Source organism: Prionailurus viverrinus, chromosome F1 (assembly GCF_022837055.1).
Source record: "Prionailurus viverrinus isolate Anna chromosome F1, UM_Priviv_1.0, whole genome shotgun sequence".
In the NCBI taxonomy this organism is placed as follows: domain Eukaryota; kingdom Metazoa; phylum Chordata; class Mammalia; order Carnivora; family Felidae; genus Prionailurus; species Prionailurus viverrinus.
Window position 1 is genome coordinate 38,263,427 of NC_062577.1, and position 21,981 is coordinate 38,285,407.

The following is a 21,981-nucleotide window of genomic DNA, read 5'->3' on the forward strand; positions in this document are numbered from 1 at the left end:
GCCTTGTGGGAGATCCCAGGACCTTTTCGTGATCCTGGTGGGGGGAGCAAACCATAATGACGACAGATAATTCCCCCACCAGCTGTGAGGATAGAGACTCCATCTGATCTAACTGGATTAAAAGAATAAATGTGGCACTTCTTTTACACCAGGTTTTGGGATTACAAATTCACACCTGATCTCACGTCCCTCACTGGCTTGGCTCTCTTGCCTCGTTCCTGACTCACAGAGGTTCACCAGCAAGAACACAGAAATATATGTGGAGGCAAGAGGGTTGGGTTCCTGCCCAAGCTCTGCTAGTGAACTATATCATGTGACCCTAAATAAACTCTTTTCCCATTGAACAGGGAGAGAGAGAGAATGGGCCAGAGTGCCTCTGCCAGCTGACTTGGGGATTCTACTGGGTTTGACTGAACCATAGTCCATTTACAAATGAGGAAACCAAGCCCAGAGGAGTTAAGTGGTTTCTCCAAATTTGGAGAGCCAGGAAGTGGCAAGGCAGGACTCATGCTCTGGTTAGGGGTTCAGAGCGTGAATTCTGGAGCCAGACTGCTTGGGTTTGAATCCTGGCTCTGCCATCTACCAGATGGGTGACTTTGGGCAAACTACTTAAATTATCTGTGCCTCCGCTTTCTCATCCACATAATAGGTATAATATTAGTTATCTGCTTCATGAAGTCATTTTGAGGATTAAAGTCAACATAATAGTGCTGCCTCATAGTAAGTAGTAATTTCTGCCACCAGTCTAATTCCAAGCCTAAAGCAACTCTCAATATCCAAACTTGACCTTGCAGAGGCTGTCATACCAACAAAGGCCCTGTACCTCTGTCTGTCCAAAAGTTCCCACCTGTGCAGATGATGAACAGGGCTAGGCTGAAAACGGAGACCCCAGGGTGGAAAGGACCAGCTGGAGGGCTGTGGCCCCTGTCCCCAAACCCTTCCCAGGAGACTGAGAGAAGATAAACAAAAGAGCTGTAAACAGAAACTTCTTCCTTCCTTACCCTCAGATCCTCAGATCCCAAAATAACACTTGTCTGCCCCCACCCTGCCCAGTTGGCAGAGGTGCAGTCTGAGTAAGGTGCCATTTAAAGATAACCTGGCCCTCCCCGTCTGCCCTACTGGCTGGGCTGGGCTCCTGAGGCTGGGCACCGGCTGCCTGGGACTACTAATGCTCCCACAGCCCCCCAGGGCAGGCTGCTCATGGATACCACCCAAGCCAACCCAGCTAACCACTCCTTTCCCGAGACCCAGGGCTGTGGAAGTTCCACCCAGGCTGACCTGGGCCTCTGCAAAGAAGCAGAAGCCTGGCGTTCTGGGGAAGGTAATCCTGCAAAGGCGTTGCTAAAACCCCTCTAGGGAAGAGCGTTCCTTCCTACCAGTAGCTGGGCCAGCAGCGAGGCTGATCCCCACCATCCTTCACCCACTCCCAGACCCCTCCCACCAAGAGGACAAAGTCACAGTCTTTCATTTGCAGTGAGAAAGATTAAAGCTGGATACCAGGGAAGACCTTATGTTGCAGGAGAGATGTTTGTTTATTTGGGGACAGCGGGAGCCAGGAGATCTGGTTCCTTTAGTCCCCAGCTAAGCCATGAGACCTTGGCCAAGTTTCTGGCTCTCTCCTGGGCCTTGCTCCCCCACCCTCCCCCAGCTCTGGGTTGCAAGGAAGAATCAGTGTGTCTTCAACACCCTGGAGGAGGGTGTAAAGAGATTAAATCAGAGTGAGGAAAGGGCTCAGGGTCCTTGGGTAGAAGGAAACGTGTAATTACCTATCTGCCGGAGGTGACTATGCCAGAAGATAGCTGGGAGGAGAAAGACTGGAGAAAGCACAGCCTCTTGAGGAAAGCACTAGACCAGCCAGAGGCAAGTAGAGGAGAGGAAGGGAGCTCCCCTTATCTCACAAAGGCTCAAAATCCCCCTGGGCCAGAGAGCTGGGTGTGGCAGGAACCTCTGGAACGGAGGCTCCAGGACTCTGGTCCTGGGAAGGCAGGAAGGCCTTGGGAGCCCGGGCCTACTCACTCAGCTATGATTTGAAGAAGAGCAAGAAGGGGGTTGGGCGGAGCCCTGGGCTGGTCATTCAGCCCAGCAGTGAGATGACTCAGCAGCACACGGGTACCACAGTCCCAGGCGAAGCCCAAACTGGGTCACAGGCATGGTCTAGCCCCTCCTCTCTACCCAGCTTCCACCGCCCTTCCCCACTCTAAATATCCCGCTATCTTCCCACACAGACTCCTGCGAGGGATAAGGGCTGGATATCATGGTTTCCCCAAGTACGCACGCTCTGTATGCCAAGCATAGCAGCGAGCATTTTAGACATGTTACAGGAGAGGCAGGCGGTGGGGTGGAAGGGCCTGGACTTTGAAGTCACACAAGCCAACCTTCAAATCCCAGCTGTGTAAGCTGGGAAAATTCACCTCCAGCCTCTGTACAATGGGAAACTCATTTGCAGTGTTAGCTGCTAGTATTATTATTATCATATTCCAGGCACCCTGGGGAACGCCTGCTACTGGAAAAGTCCATATTTTGTCTCATTGCACATTAATTACTGTCTGCCTCTCCTATTCCAGGAAAGTGCCTCTGCCCCTCACTGGGGCCTGGGAGAGTGGCTTGGTGAGGGGAACAGGCTCCTGTGTGCCCTGAGTAGAGGAGGTACAATGAAACCCCTTCAAGGCCTGGAGATTTGGACAATCCCCTTCTCAGGGCCCCCAGTCCCTCCCTAGCGCTCCCACCCAGCCTCTTCCCACTCCCTCCCAGTTCCATGGCCTCTGGCAGGACTCAGGTCCACACGGCAACACAGCTAGCCTCAGCCCTCCATCTCCAGGCTCTCCCAACTGCTGCCAGTTCTCCCCCCACCCCCGCCCCTGCACAGACCCTCCCCCACCCTCTGTCCCAGTCTAACGCTCCTACCGTGTGGACTGACAAGTTTTCCTAGCATTTTCCAGTTAGAAAATCACTGATGGTGTTGTGAGAGTTAGGTGTCGTGGCCAGCTGGAAGCATCAACCAGGTTGAGACTCGAGGAGGACTAGTTGGAGGAATAAAGGAGAAAAGCAGGAAAGTAGCCAGAAAAGGATGAATTTGGGGAAATGTGGTTTTGCTTTGCTTGGTTTTGTTTCATTTTGTTTGGTTTTACACGGAGAGACTTGAGATTTTTTTTTTTTTTTTTTTTTTTTTTTTTTTTTTTTTTTTGCTCTGGGGAAAGAAGCTGATAAGAAAGGAGAAACTAAGGATGCAGAAGAGAAGAGATAATGCTGGGAGAGGGATCAGATGGGGTCTAGAGTACACATGGAAGGGTTAGCCTTGGACAGGAAGAGAGACAACCCTTCCTCTGAGAGTCACTCAACCAACAATGATCACCTAGGGCCCGGACTGGGTGACAGCAGTGAACACGATGGCCACGTGGTCCAGCACTCCTGGAGCTCGTGCACTAGGAAAGAAGACATGGATGGGAATGGAGACACTGTCTAGGGGGTGGCGAAGTGAGAGACATCTCTTTTTGTCCCTCTGCCCCTGGGCTTATGACCGTGTCCTGCATGGGTGCATATATTCGCTTACTCCCCTCCCACACCCCACCCCTGCAGACTACCAGCAATTTGCTGGGGCAGGAGCCCATGGTCTCCTTACTCCAGCTCTTGGGTTGGGTGTGCCAGTACCCACAGGGGCCCGGGGCAGAGCAGCTCCGCTTCTGGCAGCCCTCCCCTATCTTGTTTAGATTCTGCTGGGCCATCCATTCTCTCTCTCACCTCCGAACACCCTCTGCTATTGGAGAGGAGGATCCACCTGGATTTTTTAGAAGACTTGGGTTCTGACGTTGCCTCAGCCGTATGCCGGCAGGCAAGTCCTTCAACTCCCGTGAGTCCTAGTTTCTCAATCTGTAAAATGGGATCGATGATAACACCTGTCAACTTTGTCGAGCTCGCAGAAACTGTGGAGAGCCTCAAATGAGGTTAACTGTCAAAGTGCTTTGTAAAGAACTGTCCCATGGCCAGGGGTTGAGGTAGGCTTTTGATTTTCCCCCTGGAGTGATAGGCAGCTCCTGGTCAGTGTAACCCAGGTAGCAGGGGGCACAGTCACTGACACTCAATCTAAATTTGTAAGGGGATTGATTGGCTCCCCTCCCCCCAAAACACTGTCCCCACGGTAATTAACTCTTGTTCTCCCTATGCTCTCCTAGCCAATGCAGTGTTTCTGCAGGATTGCTTTGTGAAGAGAGGGGTTTTCACTGTGAAGGGTGTCTAGCTGGATGGGCTCCAAGTGGCCCCAGCGGCCTGTCATCCCGACTGATGAGGCCATGGGCTGGTGCATGCCAGCGCTGTCCACTCAGAGGGGGAAGGGTCCGTCTCAGGGAGCCAGTGCAGCTGGCAGAGTCCAGGTCTGTGGGCACCGCGGGGACAAAGCGGCTCTGAGCTGCCTCTCAATGGATGCCTGTGTTCTGGGAATGGGGGCGGGGTGCTCTCAGCCTCTTTTCCCTCTTCTCCTGCCCCCCTTCCCCGCAGGACGTCCTGGGCTGGACACTGGGGCAGAGGAGGTCCTGCCCCTCTAGGGTTGGCCCATGTGCCTGGGTACTCGGAGATGGCACCAGGATCGGGGCTTCTGGGGTCCGGGATACTGATTGGGCCCAGGCGAGGGGCGGGCCCAGGGCACGGAGAGGCCTCCCTGGCCGCAGTGTCCAGCGGCCCGCTGTGGCCACGGTGGCCCTGGCGGGAGGAGCCACCTTGGAGCCGGGGGCGGGGCGCAGGGCAGTACCGGGCTGGGTGAGGGGCGCCCCGCTCCTGTGCCCGGGCCGGGTGGGCGTCGCCGGTGGGTGGCCCCCTGGGCCGGGCGCGGAGCGTGGGGGGGGCGGTGGGGGGGGCAGGGTTACCGCGGCCCGGGCCTTAGTCCCGCCCTCGCAGGAGGCGGGAGAGGAAACCGAGCCTGGCGGCGGGTTGGGCCCCGCAGCAGCTCCCGCCGGCCGGCTTCGTCCTGCGCTCCCTGCTCCCGGCGGCCGGGCCCGGCCGCGCCCAACCCCCGCCATGCGGCCCCCGGGGCTCTGCGGGGCCGCGCCGCTGGCCGCGGCCGCCCTCCTGGTGCTGGGGGCGCCCCTGGGTAAGGGGGTGCGCCGCGGGGTGGGCGCGGGGCTCCCCTGGGTGCTGCCGGTGCGCAGGGAGCGGGAGGAGACACGGCCGGGAGGCTGGGCCACGGGCCGCTGACCCGGAGCGCGGGGTCAGCTCCGTCGAGAGGCCGCCGGGGCTCAGGGGCGGAGCGCCTCAGGGTGGCGACCAGGGGCAGCCCCCGCGTCCCGGGAGCCGGCGGGCTGGGAGCCTCGGGGAGCGGGGTAAGGGCGGACGGAAAGCTGGCCTGGTGGCCATGTCCCCCCTACCCCCGACCTGCCCGCAGCGCTGGCCGGCGAGGACTGCCTGTGGTACCTGGACCGGAATGGCTCCTGGCATCCAGGCTTTAACTGCGAGTTCACCTTCTGCTGCGGGACCTGCTACCATCGGTACTGCTGCAGAGACCTGACCTTGCTCATCACCGAGAGGCAGCAGAAGCACTGCCTGGCCTTCAGGTGGGCTCGCGTCCCCTCCATCCTCCTCTCAGGAGGCCCGCCTGGGCCTCCCCTGCTCCTCCCGACCGCCTCCTGCCCCTCTCCATGTCCACCTCCACAGCCTCAGCCCAAGCCCAGGACTCGGCTTGGGGACAAAGCTGGATGTTAGTGCTGGGGCCTGGGAGGTCCAGGAAAGGCGCATTAGCAACCCTCTCGGGCTTGGTGGAGAGTGTGTGCAGGGTCAAAACCCAGACCGGGGTGCGGCTTTGTGGAAGAAGCCCTGGCAAGAAGGCGGGAGTCTTGGGTTTGATTCCCAGGTCCAGTTCTCAGGCGTGTGCTCTTGGGGAAGACTCATCCTCTCATGGGTCATTATTTCCTCTTCATAAAATGAGGGGGTTGCCAAAATTAGTGGTTTTCAAACTTCTTTTTGAAGGGGACTGCTAATATACAAAAGGCGTAAGGAGATTGTGATGGGGAGGGGGGGGGTTAAAAAAAAAAAAAGGGCTCTAGATTATTTCTAAGGTGCCTTTCAATGCTAACATGTTCCAAGCCTAACCAATTGAGTTGTAGATGCAGGAGTGAGGAAGTGGGGTGCACACTACAACTCCCGGCATCCCTCACACTAGCCAGCCAGGCAGCATGGCCTTCTGGGAAATGGAGGTCCCCTAAGATCTCCTCCACAGGGACTGGGCAGAGCCCCTCAAGGAACCCCAAATCTCAGCTTGCTGTGGCCCCCTGCTGGCCAGGAGTTGGAGCACAGTTTTATGGCACCATAATGAGGACTCCCTCCTATGAGTGTTGGAAGGTGAGGGGACCTGTTCTTTGTCTAAAGTCCCAAGACCATAGCAGGCATCGCCTCCGCCGTGATCCTCTTTGTGGCTGTGGTTGCCACCACCATCTGCTGCTTCCTCTGTTCCTGCTGCTACCTGTACCGCCGGCGCCAGCATCTGCAGAGCCCATTTGAAGGTATGTGCAGGGTTGGGCGCGACGAACCTGGGATAGGCCGAGCTGAGCTGAACCCCACGACGGGCCCCGGAGAGTTCAAGGATGTGTGAATTGCACAGTAGGGCGTGCTTCTGCAGACACATACCGGCCAGCATGTAACCCCGGAAATAACGTTCCAGGGCCGTGTATGCGAACATCGGACTGCATGTACACGTACCTGCATGCGTGTGAATGTTGAGATGTGCACGGCATGCCGTCTGCCGGCAGTGGTGTGTGTGCAGTGGGCACCTGCATGCACATGACTCTCGGAAAGCGCAGGAGGTGGGGTCTATGGTGGTGAGCACTAACTGGGTGTGCTCCAGTGTACAATGGAATGTGTGCCTGAGTGCCGGCACATGACTGCGGGTCCGCCCAAACCCGATGGACACGGGACGCGTGACCCTGCATGGGGGAATCAGTGTGGGGGGGAGGGGCTGGGGGAGGGACCCCTCCCCCCTTTGGTGGCAGCTCTGCTAGATTACAAGATACCAGCCCCGGGAGCTGCCCCCCTCCTTGCCTAAGTGGGACATTCCCCGGGCTGTGTTCTCTGGCTTGTGAGGCCTCTGAACCTGCCGAGGGGTGCAGACCTGCTAAACACACACTGACCCGCTGGGACCACGTGCACGGCTCCCTGTTCGACTCTGCCAAGCAAGGTCTGGGAGGCAAAGGCAGCAGGTGGCCAGCCCGGAACCTGACAACACAGAGAGCAGGGGCCCAGTGGTGCCTACCTCGGTTTCTTGGGCAGGAGAAGGAGGCTTCCTCCTGTGCAGGTGGAGCTCTGAATGCTGATCCTTGTCCCCCACCTAGGCCAGGAGATTCCAATGACAGGCATCCCAGTGCAGCCAGTGTACCCATACCCCCAGGACCCCAAAGCTGGCCCTGCACCCCCACAGCCTGGCTACATGTACCCTCCTAGCGGTCCTCCCCAGTATCCACTCTACCCGGCTGGGCCCCCTATCTACAACCCTGCAGGTAAGTGAGCAGTCTGGAGCCACTTGCTCCTGCCTGCCCCCTGCCCCTGTGCTGGGACCTCCCCTGCCCCTGTCTCCCCCTGAGTCCCTCTTCCAGACTTCTACCTCAGCTGGAAACATCCAGGCTACCTCTTCTGCATGGATCCTTCATGCCTCTGGGATTGGGGGTCATTTCACATCCTCCTGTGCCACCCTGACCCTCACCCTGTCTCCTTGGCTTTCAGCTCCTCCCCCCTATATGCCACCACAGCCCTCCTACCCAGGAGCCTGAGGAACCAGCTGTGTCTCTGCTGCCCCTTCAGTGATGCCCCTCTCCTGTATCTGCATCTGGCCCTGGGGGTGGGCAGGGGTCCTCTATTCACCAGGCCCCAGAAAAAGCCAAACCCTGGGTCCTACTGGTGATGGAGCCCCAGGGAAGTAGACCAGGAGCTGAGCTGGAACTTGGCCATGAACAAGGGGTGGGTGGGGAGGGCTTAGAATCGGGGGACTCTTTTTACCTGGGGCAAGAGAAGGACATGGAAGCCTGGGTCAAAGCCCCCGCTTTCTCAGAGTCCTCTACCCTCAAGATCCCAGCCAGGAAGGCTGGGACCCGTCCTGTTTGCTCACTGTGGGCTGGGGCAGGGTGGGGAGTGGGCTCCATCAGCAGTGGGCAGAAGCCCTGCCCCTGGCTGCCCCACTGGCCCGGACTCCAACATGCTGGATTAAAGCTGTAAAGCTGTAACTCATGTCGGTTGCCTCATTGGGTCCTTGCACACCTTCCAGGAGCTCTGCCTTCAGCTGGGCCCTGAGTGCTGCCGGTACCACATCCTTCGAGCAGGAAGGGCAGGTGCCAGGGCTGGAGCCCAGCACCACCCTTACCCCCCTTGCACAAGCAGAACCACCCCAGGCTAAGGGCTCCTTGAGCTGGTTCCCAAGCCAGTGAGATGGATCTTGCCACAACGGGCAAGAGGGTGCCCACTTGCATTACAGAGATTCCCCACTAGGGGTCAGGAGCCTGTGACATAGGGCACTGCAAATTGTACAAAGGCAGCTCCCCCCTTTCCAGCACACTTAGCTTCACACATGGGTCCTGCCACTGGCTGACCTTGGGTGTGTCTCTGAAGGTCTCCAAGTCCCAGTTTTCTCAGCGATACGATGGGGATAATGCCTCAGGGCTGTCATGAGGGTAAAATATGTACATGAAACTGTGACCTCCGTCCTTCCTCATCAGAGAGGTTCTAGCACTAGAAGCCAAGTGGAGAGGCTGGGCCACCCAAGAGGCTGGTGCTAGGTGCTTCTGTCAGCTGCCTTGGATCGTCAGAGGACCCTAAGACATCACGTCCCCCACTGAGCCAGGCAGCTGCCCCCACCCTTGGAGATGCGTGTGCATCTAGCTAGACCCTATCCCTTGCCTTGTTCCCTGAGGACCCGGTCCTTGTGATCGCAGGACTTGTCTGGTGACAGATCCAGGAAAGGAAATTTTATAGTTTTTAATTCAAGTGGGAAAAGTGCCAGCTCAGCTTGGCAACAGCACCACCAACCAAGCGTCTCCTTTCCCCAACACCCATATGCTCAACGCCTCCTTCCCTCACCCTCCAAGGTCCTCCAGGCCTGCAGCCTTGTCTTCCAGCTAGGTCCTGCATATGGCCATTGTGCTAACCATGCCCTCTGGCGCCCTCAGGAAGGCTCTTGTCACCCAGGCTGGAGGTGGGGAGCTCCTGGGTCAGCATCAGAAACAACTATGGAGAGAGGTCTGTCCGTGGATTTACAGTCTCCTCCCTTCCTGGTGAAATCTTCAGGGGGTCCAAGAGTCTGCCCCAGGAACTGACTGAGACAGAAAGAGAAAGCTAATGCTGGTGGGGACAGAGCTGGGGCTACAGCTGCAAATCTACCCTCTCTCTGAGGATGGGGAAAAAGGTGGGAGCTGGGGTTACAGAGTATCCTGGCTTCCAGTCTGCGAATTCTGCCTTCATTCACACTTTAGGAGAGAGGGTCATCAAGGTTTAGAACCCAATCTCCTTTCCCTCTCTCCCTCTCTCCCCCTCCCCACCCCCCTTCCTCCTGAAGCTGAGAGGTGGAGGAGATTGGCAGGACAAGGTTTCTGAGTTTCCCTAAGAAAAGAGGTGTAAATGAATGCACAGCCATGCCAGTCAGAATTAATTATCCTTAAGTCCACAATCTGGGGCCAATTAAAACTTGCTTTGTCGTCTGGGATGGAAGGCAGTTTCATCCCAGTCATAGCTGCCTCCCAGAAGGGTAGAATCTCCCCTCCCCAACATTTCCAGTCAATTAACTGCAAAGCACTGAGAATTCTAAGGAAAAGGGGGAAACTATGGCAGAATGGGGCTTTCACATGCCCCGAGCAGAGAGGAGGCCCCTCTCACATTCTCTAGTTCTGTAAATAGGGAACCCTCTGGAATCTCTCCCCAAGCTCTACATGTATGACCCCATCTCATCTGCTCATTCCCAGGGACATGGGGCCAGCAGGAGCACAGAGCTGTAGCTGTCCCTCCTATCACCTTGTTCAGCAGCCAGCACCCCTGGAAACCAGGCAGGCACCCTACAAGGGGAGCAAGATACAGGGCAGGAGGAGCAGTGACGCTCCATGATTGGGGTCTCCAACGGTGTAAATGGGGTCCTGCTGGGCTGTGAGGGCACACTGAGGACCCTAAGGGGGGAGGTCTGGGAGGCACAGATGGAGGAGTGCTCTACACACAAGCAAGGGCACCTCTTGGCCACCTGTTCAGGCAGGGGAGAGGGGTGGCTGCGCTCAAAGGGGGAAGGCAGCGGTTCAGATGCAGGGAGAGAGCTAGGGCAGAGGGGAATGGGAATACAATGGGGGCCTGAGGAAGGAAAGGTTAGCAAGAAAGGGGAGCACTGCTGGGGGGGAGAGGTATAGAATGGGGGCAGCTGGAAAACGGACACCTCAGGCAAGGAGTGAGGAAGGGTAGGTGTGATAAAGGAAGAGGAGGATGCACAGGGCGGGGACGAGGACGGGGGCTGGATGTGTGTGGGGGCGTGGGGGGGGGGGAGGGGGGGACTCACCAGGCCTGGACTCCAGGCCAGCAGCCTGCCCCCCTCACCACAGATGGCGCAAGCCCTAGCTGGGCCTCAGGCCTTGAGGCCAGTCCGTGGAGGAGTGGGGAGCTGCAGGTGGGCCCGGTGGGGTAGGCAACACATGACACTCCAGGCTTGGCGAGAAGCCCCACTAGGTGGGTGACCCGTGTCCAAATCTAATGCTTCTTCAAGAAGGCTGCATGAGTGGCCATGCGCCCAACTCACAGCGCCTGGGACTGGAGCCCCTCGCTCACACGCCTGTGGAGCTCCTGCGACAGAGAGTGGGGTATCTCAGCTGCCCCAGCCCCCGCCATCCCGCCCACGGCCAGGGGCCGGCGCCAGGGCCCGGGTCCGAGGCCTGCGGGGGCGGGGCCGGAAGGTGGGAAGAAGGTGCGACAGTGGGTGTGGGCGGGCCCAGGGGGCGGAGAGCCCGATGCGGAGACGCCCTCCGTTGCCTGGCGGGAGACACGGGATGTGGCTCCGGGAACCGATGGGGCCGGTAGGGTGAGGCGGCGCGGAGGAAATGGCGGAGGGAAGCCCCTCGGCTCAGGTGGGTAGGACGAACCCGGCGACGAGAGACGTGGGTTTGAATACGGATGTGTCAACTTGTTCAAGTCATTTGCTGCCTTTGACTCTCATTATCTTCCCTGTAAAAGGCGGGCGAGGGACGAGGATAGATCCTGTCCGGCTCTTGCATCCTGGGTTTCATGAAGGGAAATCCTAGCAGACGGGCGCCAGCGGAGGCGAATGGGGCAAGTGGGCGGCGATGGGTGCGCGACTCGGCAGAAACGCGGCCCCCAGAGAGGCCGGTTTCTCACATTCAGTCCACCCATGAGCACACATGGCCGCTCGCCGCCAGGCGCTCCCCCCGTCCCTCCCGGGAGGCCGGAAGGCGCGACCCAGGCCACTGACCTGGCGCTGCGTCCAGCCTACCCACCTTCCCTGCCCTCCAGCGCAGCTCCGGCGCGCCCCTGGCGCCGCGGGAGAACCGGGACGCTTCCTGCCGGCAGGTGGCGCTGCGCTCCCGCGTTAGGTTCTAAGGCAGCAGAGGACGAATGACCTCACCAGCCCCGGCTCTACCCACCCCTTCGGAAGAGAGGAAGAGGGCAGAGAGCGGCGCTAATCCCTTGTTGTGTGTGGACAGAAAGTGTGTGTGTGTGTGTGTGTGTGTGCGCGCGCGCGCGCGCGCGCTTAGTCTGGCTAAATCTTGCTTGGTAGAAAGGGCTTCCTAAGGTGACAGTTTCTGTTGGAACCTTAAGACTTGGAGATCCGTCGTTCCGGTTTGGTTAGGCTTTCAGTGCTTTCCTGAGGCACCACGACCAGTCTCATTTCAGTAAGGGGATGAGGGGGACCTGTTATCAGATGTAGCTCTAGGAGCGGGAACTCGACCTAAGCTCTGTTTTTATTAGCTGTGTGATCAAGGACCCGTAAGTTAACCTCTCTGGGCTGAACTTATCTGCAAAATGGAGATAATATTGGCATCCACCTCACAGAATTGAAAGAGCACCTGAAGCATCTTGCTAAAGCCTAGCAACCACAGACACAGGGTAAATGGAAGCCCTGGCTGCACTTAGCTCCAGGTAACACCCTTTGTGGGCCAGGAGGCATCAAGCAGGGTTCTGTCTCCCCTCTCCTGGGCCCAGCCCTTGTTTTGGTTGTTGGGGCAGACAGGCGAGTGGGTGGAGGGAAAGGGCCACAGAGAAACCTGGGATCCAAGCTTTTTGCTCCCAGGACTTGCCTGCCTCTGTTTTTGGTCAGACCTAGCACGGCAATCCTCCTTCCTAGCAGGGACACCCCTTCCTTCCCCCCGAAGATGGTGAAACTGCTGTGCTCCCTGCTCTTGAGGCAAAACCTGGAGACAAAAACTACCAGTGACCTAGACCCAAGGTGGCAGTCCCACGGTGCCAAGGGGTGCTGGTACGGTTAAGCCACGCAAATCAGAAGGATGCTTTTGATGCACACCTGATGGAGGGCATGGGGGCACCGTTAGGTCAGGAGAGAGCCTGCAGCTAGAGCAGGGGGGTGGTGACTGGGCACACTGGTAGGGGTGCTGCTCCCCAAATGGTCATTCACTTCTCTGCTCAGGGATGGCTGCCTTCCTGGGCTTGTGACTGCTGTGGGGAGCTGGCCCCAAGCCCACAGTTAGGAAGAGTCATGGAATGAGCATCCCCTGAACATGCCTAATATAGCCATCCCAGGGCCCTGTGCTCCACTCTGCCCCCTCACCCCCAAAAGCGGCTCTGGCTAATGACTCCAGGCAGCAAGAATGGTCAGGAGCGGACCCTGGCTACGGTCTAGTTTCCTTGGCCTGGTCCGCCAGGTCAGTGGGGAGCCCTCTACTCAGGGCCGAGGTTTTCCCTTGCACTGGACTTTCTGCAGCTATGAACTTGTTATGTGGTCGACCCAAGATGGCATGGCAGGGCACCTGAGTGTCTAGAGTCCTCCACGGGGCCAGAGTGAGCATCAGCACCCTCAGTACGGTACAGAGGTGGGGCACAGTCATTCACAACTAAAGGCTTGTATATATTATCAAAATCTTATGGAAAAACAGATACACAGCTATTTATACAACAGCAGGTGGGTGTGAGGGAAACGTCTGCTTTGGCATCAAACCTTCAGGACCAGCTGCCGTCTGTCCCTCTCCTCCCAGCTGGAGCCCACTCCCCACCAGGCACTTTCCATCCAGGCCAGCTGTCCCTGCCATGTCCTCTGATTAGCCCAGGAGGGGTTTCAGGGTGTCCTTAGCCCCTCCTCCTCCTCCCCTTGGGCCCTCATGCCCTCTCAATCTTCTGCCATTGCCCCACACAGAGGGCCACGGGCCCAGCAGCTTTGCCCCAAGGGCTCCTCAGAGGCCTGAATCCTGGCCCTGGAGGGCAGTGGGGCTGGGCTGGTTACGTGGTCCTGGTGGGACATCTTTCCTGAATCACAGGCCTTTTGCAACTTGACAGCTACTTGGGCCCCGGGCATGCCATCTTCTCAATGACACGCTAAAAGGACTCTTCTTGTCCAGAAACCTCAGTTCCAGGTATAAAAGAAATTTTTGGAGAGCCTCAGAGACAAGAAAAGGAAAGTGAGAAGAGATCAGGCATCCTTCCTTGAACGTGGCCAGGCCTCTTGCTCTCCCACGGCAGAGTGGGGACATCCACAGCAGGTCAACCAGGGCGGGGTGGGCGGGGTCTGTGCGGGCCTGGGAGGCAAGGCCTGGGCAGTCATGGCATTGGCAGACAGTGCCCCCCGGCAGTCTGGTCCTACTGAAGCAGTTTGGGCACCTCCACCTGTTAGGGCAAAACAGAGACAGTTTAGAGAAAGGAGTTCAGCAAAGGGGTCTCTGCAATTCAACACGCCTCCCGTTCGTACACCTCAATGTATGTTTGTGAAATGAGCAAATGAGGTATTGACACAGAGGAAGCATTTTGCCTTTTCTTTAAAAGCTGGATGTCATCGGGGCGCCTGGGTGGCGCAGTCGGTTAAGCGTCCGACTTCAGCCAGGTCACGATCTCGCGGTCTGTGAGTTCGAGCCCCGCGTCAGGCTCTGGGCTGATGGCTCGGAGCCTGGAGCCTGTTTCCGATTCTGTGTCTCCCTCTCTCTCTGCCCCTCCCCCGTTCATGCTGTCGCTCTCTGTCCCCAAAATAAATAAAAAACGTTGAAAAAAAAATTAAAAAAAAAAAAAGCTGGATGTCATCAAATGACCACGAGAATTACGCCTGAGCTTGTCTTTTATGTCATGGTGCCTAGCCCCAAATGATGTTGTGGGGGTAGGGTTAGCTGCCACCACCATCCAGTGAGACGGGCAGGTGACCATGGACTCTGTCACCAAAGGGAGGAGGAGGGAGAAGTTTGAGAAGAGGGGTCTCTAGGGATGGCTCATGTGTCTGTGGCACTGATTAGTCACCAGGAGATCCCCCTGAGGGCTGAATCTCCCAAAGACCTTTGGGATAAACAGATCTGTAGGACCAGGCTGGTCCTGAGAGGGAATTAGTAAAAGGAAGGTGGTTTTTGCTTTAGGAATGGGGGAGAGAAGACATGGTCGGGCCAGAGATGGAACTACGATGTAGAGGCTCTTTCTCTATTTCTGGGAGAAACTGGTTTAGCTGCAGGGTGGAGAAGTTGAGGCACGGAGTGAGAGGCTCAAGGAAGCTCCTTAGAGGAAGGAGAGAGTCCTCTCCCCCTGTGGGGATCAGGTGTGGCCTGCCCAGAGGCAGGGGGATGGATGGCATGGCCAGAAGCGCCCTACGGACAAGCAGTCTGTATACATGGCTCCTCCCACAGCCCCCCCTTACCGGTTCACCCTCTCCTCCAGCCCCGCTGCCCCCTCCCCCCGTCCCCTCTCCTCCAGCCCTACTGCCCTGCCCCCTTTCCTCCAGCCCTGCTGCCCCCCCACCCGCCCCCTCTCCTCCAGCCCTGCTGGCTTCCCTCTCTCCTCCAACCCTGCTGCCCCATCCCCTGCCCCCTCTCCTCCAACCCTGCTGCCCCCCCCTTCCAGCCCTGCTGGCCCCCTCTCTTCCAGCCCTGCTGGCCCCTGCCCACAACTACTTAACTTCTTGAGCTGCTTGAGGTTGCTGGAGCGAATAGCAGCCAGTAGCTGGTCGCGGGAGTTCTTCTCCTGGGCGGGGAGGACTTTGTCTCCCATCTTCCTCTGGGTAGCTGGTGACAAGGAGTTCTTCAGGTTCTCCATGATGAGGGGTGGGGCCAAGGGAGGTGGAGGCGGAGGTGGAGCGGCTGGAGCGCCCCCTTTCTTGGGCGAGTTCTTGGGCGATGCCTTTGGAGATGGCTGGGGGGAGGGTTTGGGGGAGCCCTTGGCCAGCGCCCCTGACTTGGGCACCTCCAGCAGATCCTTCTTCTCCCCGCTGGCCTCCTGCGCCTGCCGTTGCTCCTGGAGCCGCTTTTGTCGCTGTTTGTCCATGTTGCGGCTGAGCAGGTTGGTGACCGTCATGCGGGGCCCAGCCAGCTCGAAATGGTAGCCCAGCTTGAGCAGGGTGGTGTTCTCCTTGAGCAGCTTGGCGATCTCCATCTCTGTCTTGCCGCCGCAGATGTGCCTCTGGTTGTGGAAGCGGAGCTCGGTCAGCGTGTTGTTCTGGAGGAGGGCCCGGAAGATGGCCAGGATGCCTTTGCCCGTGATGTGGTTAGAGTCCAGGTTCAGACTGGTGATGGTCTTGTTGGCCTTGAGCATGATGGCGATGGCGAAGGCCACGTGGTCATCGGCGCGCGTGTTGGCCAGGGCGAACACCTTGACCACAGTGTTGAACTCCAGAGCCTCGGTGAACCGGACCAAGATCTCATTCGTGATACAGTCTGAGTTGTTGACGTTCACCTCGGTCATCTCTGGGTCATTGTTCTTCACTCTCTCCAGAGGCTCATCAAATATGCTGGGGGCCGCTTCCTCCTCCGCCTTGGCAGGCCCTTCCGAGGGCTTGGTGGGGCTAGCAGGGGCCTGTTTCTCCAGGGCTTGGGTCTTGTTCTCTTCTTTGGGCTCCTTTTTATTTGCGGACTCCTCTTTTTTCACTTTTTCATTCTCCCTTTTTGCATCCGTGTTCCCGCTTCCTCTTTTCACCTTCTCATCCTCCTTCCTGGCGTCCACGGTCCTCCTCTCCCCTTTTCCCTTCCCGTCATCCTCTCTCTTACTCATCTCCTTCTCCTCTTTCTTCTTGTCTTTGTCTCTGCTTGGCCCCGTGCTCCTGTCACTGCCTTTCTTCTCTTCTTCCCTCCTTGGGGCTGCTGCCCTCTCCTCTCCCCTCCCCTCCTTCCCTGCCTCCTTTCTGTCCACCGCAGCCCTGACCCGACCCTTGTCAATACCCCTGATAAGCTTCTCCTCCTTGGGCTTCTCTCCACTTTTGCCATCGGCTTCATCTTTGTCTCTTGAGAAGCTTTTCTTTAATAAACCACCCCTCTTTGGCTCCTTCCCCAGGTCTGAGTCCTGTCTGGGGCCCAGGGTTTTTTTGCTGGCATCTCTGCCCCTTTCCTCTCCATTCTTGGCATCTGTCTTGGGCTCCACTTGCTTGTTTTCCTAAAAATTCAGAAAAGAAAAATAAACATGAAGAGCTGGCTACAGAGGGAGAGGAATGAGTTTGGAGACAAGCACGGGGAGCATTTATATAACTGCCCTGGAGCCTCCAAAGGACTGTGTCCACTGAGAACACCATAAGCTGTCGCGGTGATTCAAGCTGTCACGGGTGATTTAGAAGGAATGCTTCCAGGGGTGCCTGGGTGGCTCAGTCGGTTAAACGACCGACTCTTGATTTCGGGTCAGGTCATGATCTCAAGGTCATGATCTCATGGTGGTGAGGTGAGGTGAGGTGAGATAGAGCCCCGCGTTGGGCTTTGCCTGGGTGTTGAGCCTGCTTAAGATTCTCTCCCTCCCCCTGCCCCTCCACAACTTGTGCGCGCACACACTCTGTCTCTCAAAAAAAATTGAACAAAAAAAAAAAAAAAAAAAAAAAGAAGGAATGCCTTGCTGAGCCATGTTGGAACCCAAGGTAAAAGGAAAAATCCCTAATACTGGTCCTGTCTTTATTTAAACCTGTGCATTTTTGGTTGTCATAGGTATTTTTGGCATTAAATTTGATTTTTAAAAATATCAGTTATCTTGATGACCGAGCTTTTTGGTGCCCCTTGCACTGTGTTCTAGGCAAGTGCCTTGCACACCTCACCCTAGTGCTCGCCCTGCTTCCAAAGGGTAGTAGGTCAGTGGTCTTCAGACACTGGGATTTTACAGCTAATACCTTTCTAAAGGAACAAAAAAAAGTTAGAGGGACCAACAGAGGGCTGCTAACATTTTATTTTACCAATTAAAGATATTTATGGGGGGGGGGGCTAGGTGGCTCCATCAGTTGAGCATCTGACTCTTGATTTCATCTCAGGTCATGATCCCAGGGTCATGGGATTGAGCCCTGTGTTGGGCTCTGTGCCGAGTGTGGAGCCTGCTTGGGATTCTCTCTCTCTCTCCCTTTGCCCCTCTTCTCTGCTCTCTCTCTCTCAAAACAGGATATCTATAAATTGTATCTACTATTATCATCTCATTGAAATAGGAAGGAGCTCACAGTAAAGAAGTAAGGTAGGGGCGCCTGGGTGGCTCAGTCACTTGAGTGGCTGACCTGATTTTGGCTCAGGTCATGATCTCACGGTTTGTGAGATTGAGCCCCGCATCAGTCTCTCTGCTTGCAGCTCGGAGCCTGCTTGGGATTCTCTCTCTCCCTCTCTCTCTACCCCTCCCCGGTTCATTCTCTCTCTCTCTCTGTCTTTCAAAATAAATAAACAGTAAAAAAAAAAAAAAAAAAAAAAAGAAGAAGTAAGGTAGATATAATAGAATAAAGGACATACCTTTACATCAAATATGTGTAGCTTTTTGAAAAGCCCACAATATTGTTCTCATTTTTTAGTAGAAACTTTGCTAAGGGTCAGCACCTCTCTGGGAGGAGCCCTAGAGTCCACTGAGTGAGCTGACCTCAGGAGGACTCTGCCAGATTCAGGATCTAGGATTCTGTGACTCTACTTTGACCACACAGACACTGAGAAGTTGTTCAGGGAGGCCTTGGAAGGGAGTCAGCTGAGATGTGCTAAAGGCTTGCATTTTACATGCAACGTGGACCACCCTGTACTTCCATGAGGCCCTGTTTCTTCCTCCACGAAGTTCCATGAAGTGTGAGCCTTATTTTGAAATACTTGCTTCCTACCCCCATCAGAAGAGCCAAAGGAGCATCAGGATTGCCTAAGATTAGATATTAGATTTACCTGCCCAACTGTGATAGAGACCCCAGAGCGACTGGGACCTCAAGGAATGTCCTTCCCTAAAGGTTTTTGTTTGTTTGTTTAAGCTTATTTATTTATGGCGGCGGAGGGGGGGTGGTTGTTGGGCAGGGAGAGAAGGAGAGAGAATCCCAGCAGGCTGTCAGCACAGAAACCCGACGTGGGGCTCGATCCCACAAACTGAAATTAAGACCTGAGCTGAAATCAAGAGTTGGCCGCTTAATGGACAACCGACTGAGCCACCCAGGTGCCCACCACCTCCCCAGAGGTTTTTTTTAAGAAGAGACTATGGCCTGATTATTAGAAAGGTTTTCTGTTTGTCAAGAGTGCCTGATTGGCATGTTGGAAGAGGAGGAGGAGGAAGGAAAAGCAACCCTGGATGGCACTGGTCCTCCCTCCCTCCCTCCCACCCAGCCCTCCCTCCCTCCCACCCCCCACCCTGCCCTGACAGGACGGAATGGAGAACTGGTTGGTCCTATGGAAACAGTTTGTACCTGCACCACAAACACATGCCAGCGGGGACCAGCCCCGGGGTTTATTTAGCAGCAAAAGTCCTTGGCTCCTCTGCTAGAATCACAACAGGCAGCCAAGGGGCACGAGGCCTGGTGAGGCAGGGCTGAGGAATGTGCCCCTTCCCTCCTCCTGCCCTAGGGGGCAGCAGCACTGGGGGACTCACTGGTGCTTTCATGGTGGAGCAGGGTCCGCAGAGGGCTCTCTCACAGTTCCTCTGGCCCCCACTGAACTGGATCTGACCCTTCGGATTACCCTGGATTACCCTTTCAGGGCGGGGAGCAGAAGTGATGGTGACTTTACGGTACCTTGACTTCAAAGGAGGAGGAAGCTCTCGGAGTATGCAAATAGGATGTAAATGAGGAAATCCAGTGGATCAGCCCCTTTAGGACACTCCTAACATCTGCCCACAGCTCAGCCAGGAAATTCCAGCCCATCCCAGCTCAGAGTGGTTTCGTCACAAATTCCATCCTGAGCGTGGAGGTGAGAGCTGGGTGCCACAGCCTCTCCAGCAGAGTCCAGCCCAGGCTCCAGAGGTCAGGCCCCCAAGGCGGCGAATCCTGCCCTCCCCTTCCAAAATGCGCACCCTTCGGGATTTCTCAGTACCCACAGTGCGCTGCCCAGCTGCCCTCTGCATAGTTCCCACACCGATCACAGGCCTCACTTAGAGGGAAACTGGGGAGCCAGAGGAGAGGGATGGTAACTTAACCAGCAAGTTCAGGAAAAACTGGGTTCCAGATCTGACTGTCACCAGCAGCGGCCAAGTCAGTGTAACCTTTTCTGACCTTGTCCATTAGGGGCAAAGGCATTTCCCTCCACCTGCCCGGCAGCGCTCCGGGTGCCCGGCCGCCCCTGCTGCCCCCAGAACCTGCTCCACAGCTGTCTGCTCTCCCGATCAAACCCGTCCCACACTCAGACCAGGGCTCCCATTCGGAACCTTCCCCTGCTTTCCCATCAGGACTCCTTTCCCAACATTTTAACCCTCTCCCTGCCTTGACACCCCAGCCCTTGACCTCTCCCCTTGGTCTTCATCCAGGACTGCTCCCCACTCTCTCCTAGGGTACTCTCCCTACACTGGGGCCCCGGTTGGCTTGGAGCTGCCGAGTGTCTGTTCTTGAGGAGGTGTTCCAGCCCTTTAAAAAGAACCTAACGAAAGCCAGGCAGGGCGGGGGAGGGGAGCTGATTAATCATGGGTTTCCTCCAAATAGCCAGGAATGAGTGGGGCTGGGGCTTGTTGCTGCTCGTAGCCCTGAGAGCTCAGACGTTGCCTTAAAAGGAGAAGGAGCCCAGCGTCCTCCCAGGGCTGGGATTTCTGTTGAGCGAACTCCTCAGCACAAAACAGAGCTGCCTCCTTCTTGCTTATCTGAAAGGGAGTCCAAGCCAACTTCTTTTGCTTCGAGAACTGGTGGCACATCCTGGTGACCTCTGGAGGTTATTTTTGCTTGTCCTCCTGTCTCTAGGCCTCACTCCACTATTCATCCCTTGTAGCAAGAGGGGTTTAGGTTAGCTATAACAAAGAACTTCTATAAAGCAAAGGTCCACAGGCTTCTAGATGAGAGACCTAAGCAGCAAAAGTTGTTCTTCCCTTTGGGAAAAGCTTTAGGTTTAGGGGAAGCCCACAGGGGTGGTTTGGGAATCCATCACGGAGGCAGAGGAATGGAGGAGATGACCTCTGAAAACCTCTAACAACCTGTGAAATGATGCAGGGACCTAGTAATCAGGCTCAGAGGGAAGAAGCAGGTCCTTTCCCCCATCTGCTCCAGACCTATGGCCTCATGGCGTTGCTCTGTCACTTGGGGTAGGATCCAAGAAGCCAAATGCCTTTGATAGGTTCAGATGGCAGAACACAGCATCTTTTCCCTTACCATGGGCCTTTGGATACTACTTCTAGAAGTCTTGTCTGATTGAACAGAGAAGAGAACATTTTACCACTTTTCATTGCCCAAGAGGGAGAGGAGAAGAATTGTCTCTCCAGAAGTTCCTAGAAAATGAGAACTTGCTGAGGGAAGGCCAAACCCCCTGGATGTGCTGCCCTCAGCCCTCAGGCCACAGTTGCCTAATACCTCACGTAGACCACCACCAAGGTCCTCTCCTTCCTGTGACCCGTCACCTGCAGAGTAATCCCTCCAGAGGCCTATGTAAGGCAAAGAGTCTGCAGACCTCCCCAGAGGACAGCACCAAGATGAGATGGAACCTGGGGAAAATTTTTGTAACAGGACATGGAGGATGTGGGTCTGTCAAGCTCACTCCAGCCACTTGCCTAGGAGGGGGCGGAGCCAAGGAGGGCAGGGGTGACTGGCAATGACTGTGCCCTTCACGTGGGATCCACTGTCATGGATTCGGGTACATTTGTTCCATCCCCAAAGCAAGTCCGAGGTGATGTCAACTCAGATGGTTCAAGACCGGTCTTTTGCTAGGTTCCCCCGGGGCTGCCTGGTGAGACAGACAGCCATTAGACTTTCTGTCTAAAGACCTCCACATGCACCAGCTCAAGCTCCAGGCTAGGGGCAGGGACTCCAGGCTCTGCAACTCTGCTTTCAGTGGACTGTCTCCCAAGCCTTAGCTGAAGTCCTGAAGGCACTGACAGCCTCAGGGTCCAAGCTCATTAGAAGCCAGCATTTTTAGCTTGGCTCTGGCCTGCTTCTTGTTTCTTGTGGATCAGGTTATATTTAATAGGAAAACATCAGGGGACTCTGTGGCATCCCCCAGTCCTCCCAGTGCTCCAACCCCTCACCACGTCTCCTTCCTGGTCCTGCACCAATGCTCTCCGCCAGCCCCCAGCATGTCTCAGAGCCCACGATCATGTTCCCCTGCTTCTCCCATGGAAGCTGGCCCAGCAGAAGGCTGGAGCCCTGGCCCTACTCTCTCCAGCCACCTGGAGACCCGATGTCAGACACCACAGCTGCCAGGGTCTTCTGTCTGCAAGGGAGGGCAGGGAGGAGCCAGCCAGAGGCTGGAAGGCGTGCCCAAGGTCCCCCAGGGGAACAGCACCCTTACACAGCTGGTGTGATGGTCAGGGCTGCTAGCAGGGCCCGGGGCTTGTGAGGACCAAGGAAATTCACTCCCTACAACCTCATGCCTCATTCTACATGGAATGCCAACTCTTTTTTCCACCAAGAAGAATAATTCTAGATTCTCCTGATCAGAAGTTTCAGGAGGACCGGGGCACCCGGGTGGCTCAGTCAGTTAAGCATCCGACTTCAGCTCAGGTCATGAT

At 56.3% G+C, this 21,981-nt stretch overlaps 2 protein-coding genes across 3 annotated transcripts in view; one reads left to right on the forward strand and one right to left on the reverse strand.

Moving 5' to 3' along the window:
• The first annotated feature begins 4,880 nt into the window (after positions 1–4,880).
• On the forward strand, positions 4,881–8,195 carry SHISA4 (shisa family member 4). The gene is made up of 5 exons (XM_047839640.1): positions 4,881–5,080; positions 5,372–5,540; positions 6,352–6,485; positions 7,311–7,475; positions 7,699–8,195. The coding sequence occupies exons 1-5, from the start codon at positions 5,008–5,010 to the stop codon at positions 7,743–7,745; spliced, it is 588 nt and encodes a 195-aa protein (XP_047695596.1). The 5' UTR covers positions 4,881–5,007; the 3' UTR covers positions 7,746–8,195.
• Positions 8,196–13,012: 4,817 nt separating this feature from the next.
• LMOD1 (leiomodin 1) overlaps positions 13,013–21,981 on the reverse strand; it is a 41,919-nt gene continuing 32,950 nt past the window's right edge. Inside the window, exons 1-3 of one of the 2 annotated variants that reach the window (XM_047841118.1) lie at positions 19,073–19,567; positions 15,049–16,515; positions 13,013–13,785 (exon numbers count right to left, since the gene is read on the reverse strand). In XM_047841118.1, coding sequence (XP_047697074.1) covers positions 13,759–13,785; positions 15,049–16,515; positions 19,073–19,201 — 1,623 coding nt within the window. In that variant the 5' untranslated portion in view covers positions 19,202–19,567 and the 3' untranslated portion in view covers positions 13,013–13,758. Of the gene's footprint in view, positions 13,786–15,048; positions 16,516–19,072; positions 19,568–21,981 lie in introns of those variants that run through there. The other variant, XM_047841117.1, reaches the window with a different exon arrangement.

Bases quoted from the DNA above. Each gene is read 5' to 3' on its own strand.
- SHISA4 (XM_047839640.1), top strand. From the start codon at position 5,008: ATGCGGCCCCCGGGGCTCTGCGGGGCCGCGCCGCTGGCCGCGGCCGCC. The intron at 5,541-6,351 runs GTGGGCTCGCGT...CTTTGTCTAAAG, and splicing joins AAGCACTGCCTGGCCTTCAG to TCCCAAGACCATAGCAGGCA. The intron at 7,476-7,698 runs GTAAGTGAGCAG...CTTGGCTTTCAG, and splicing joins CCCTATCTACAACCCTGCAG to CTCCTCCCCCCTATATGCCA.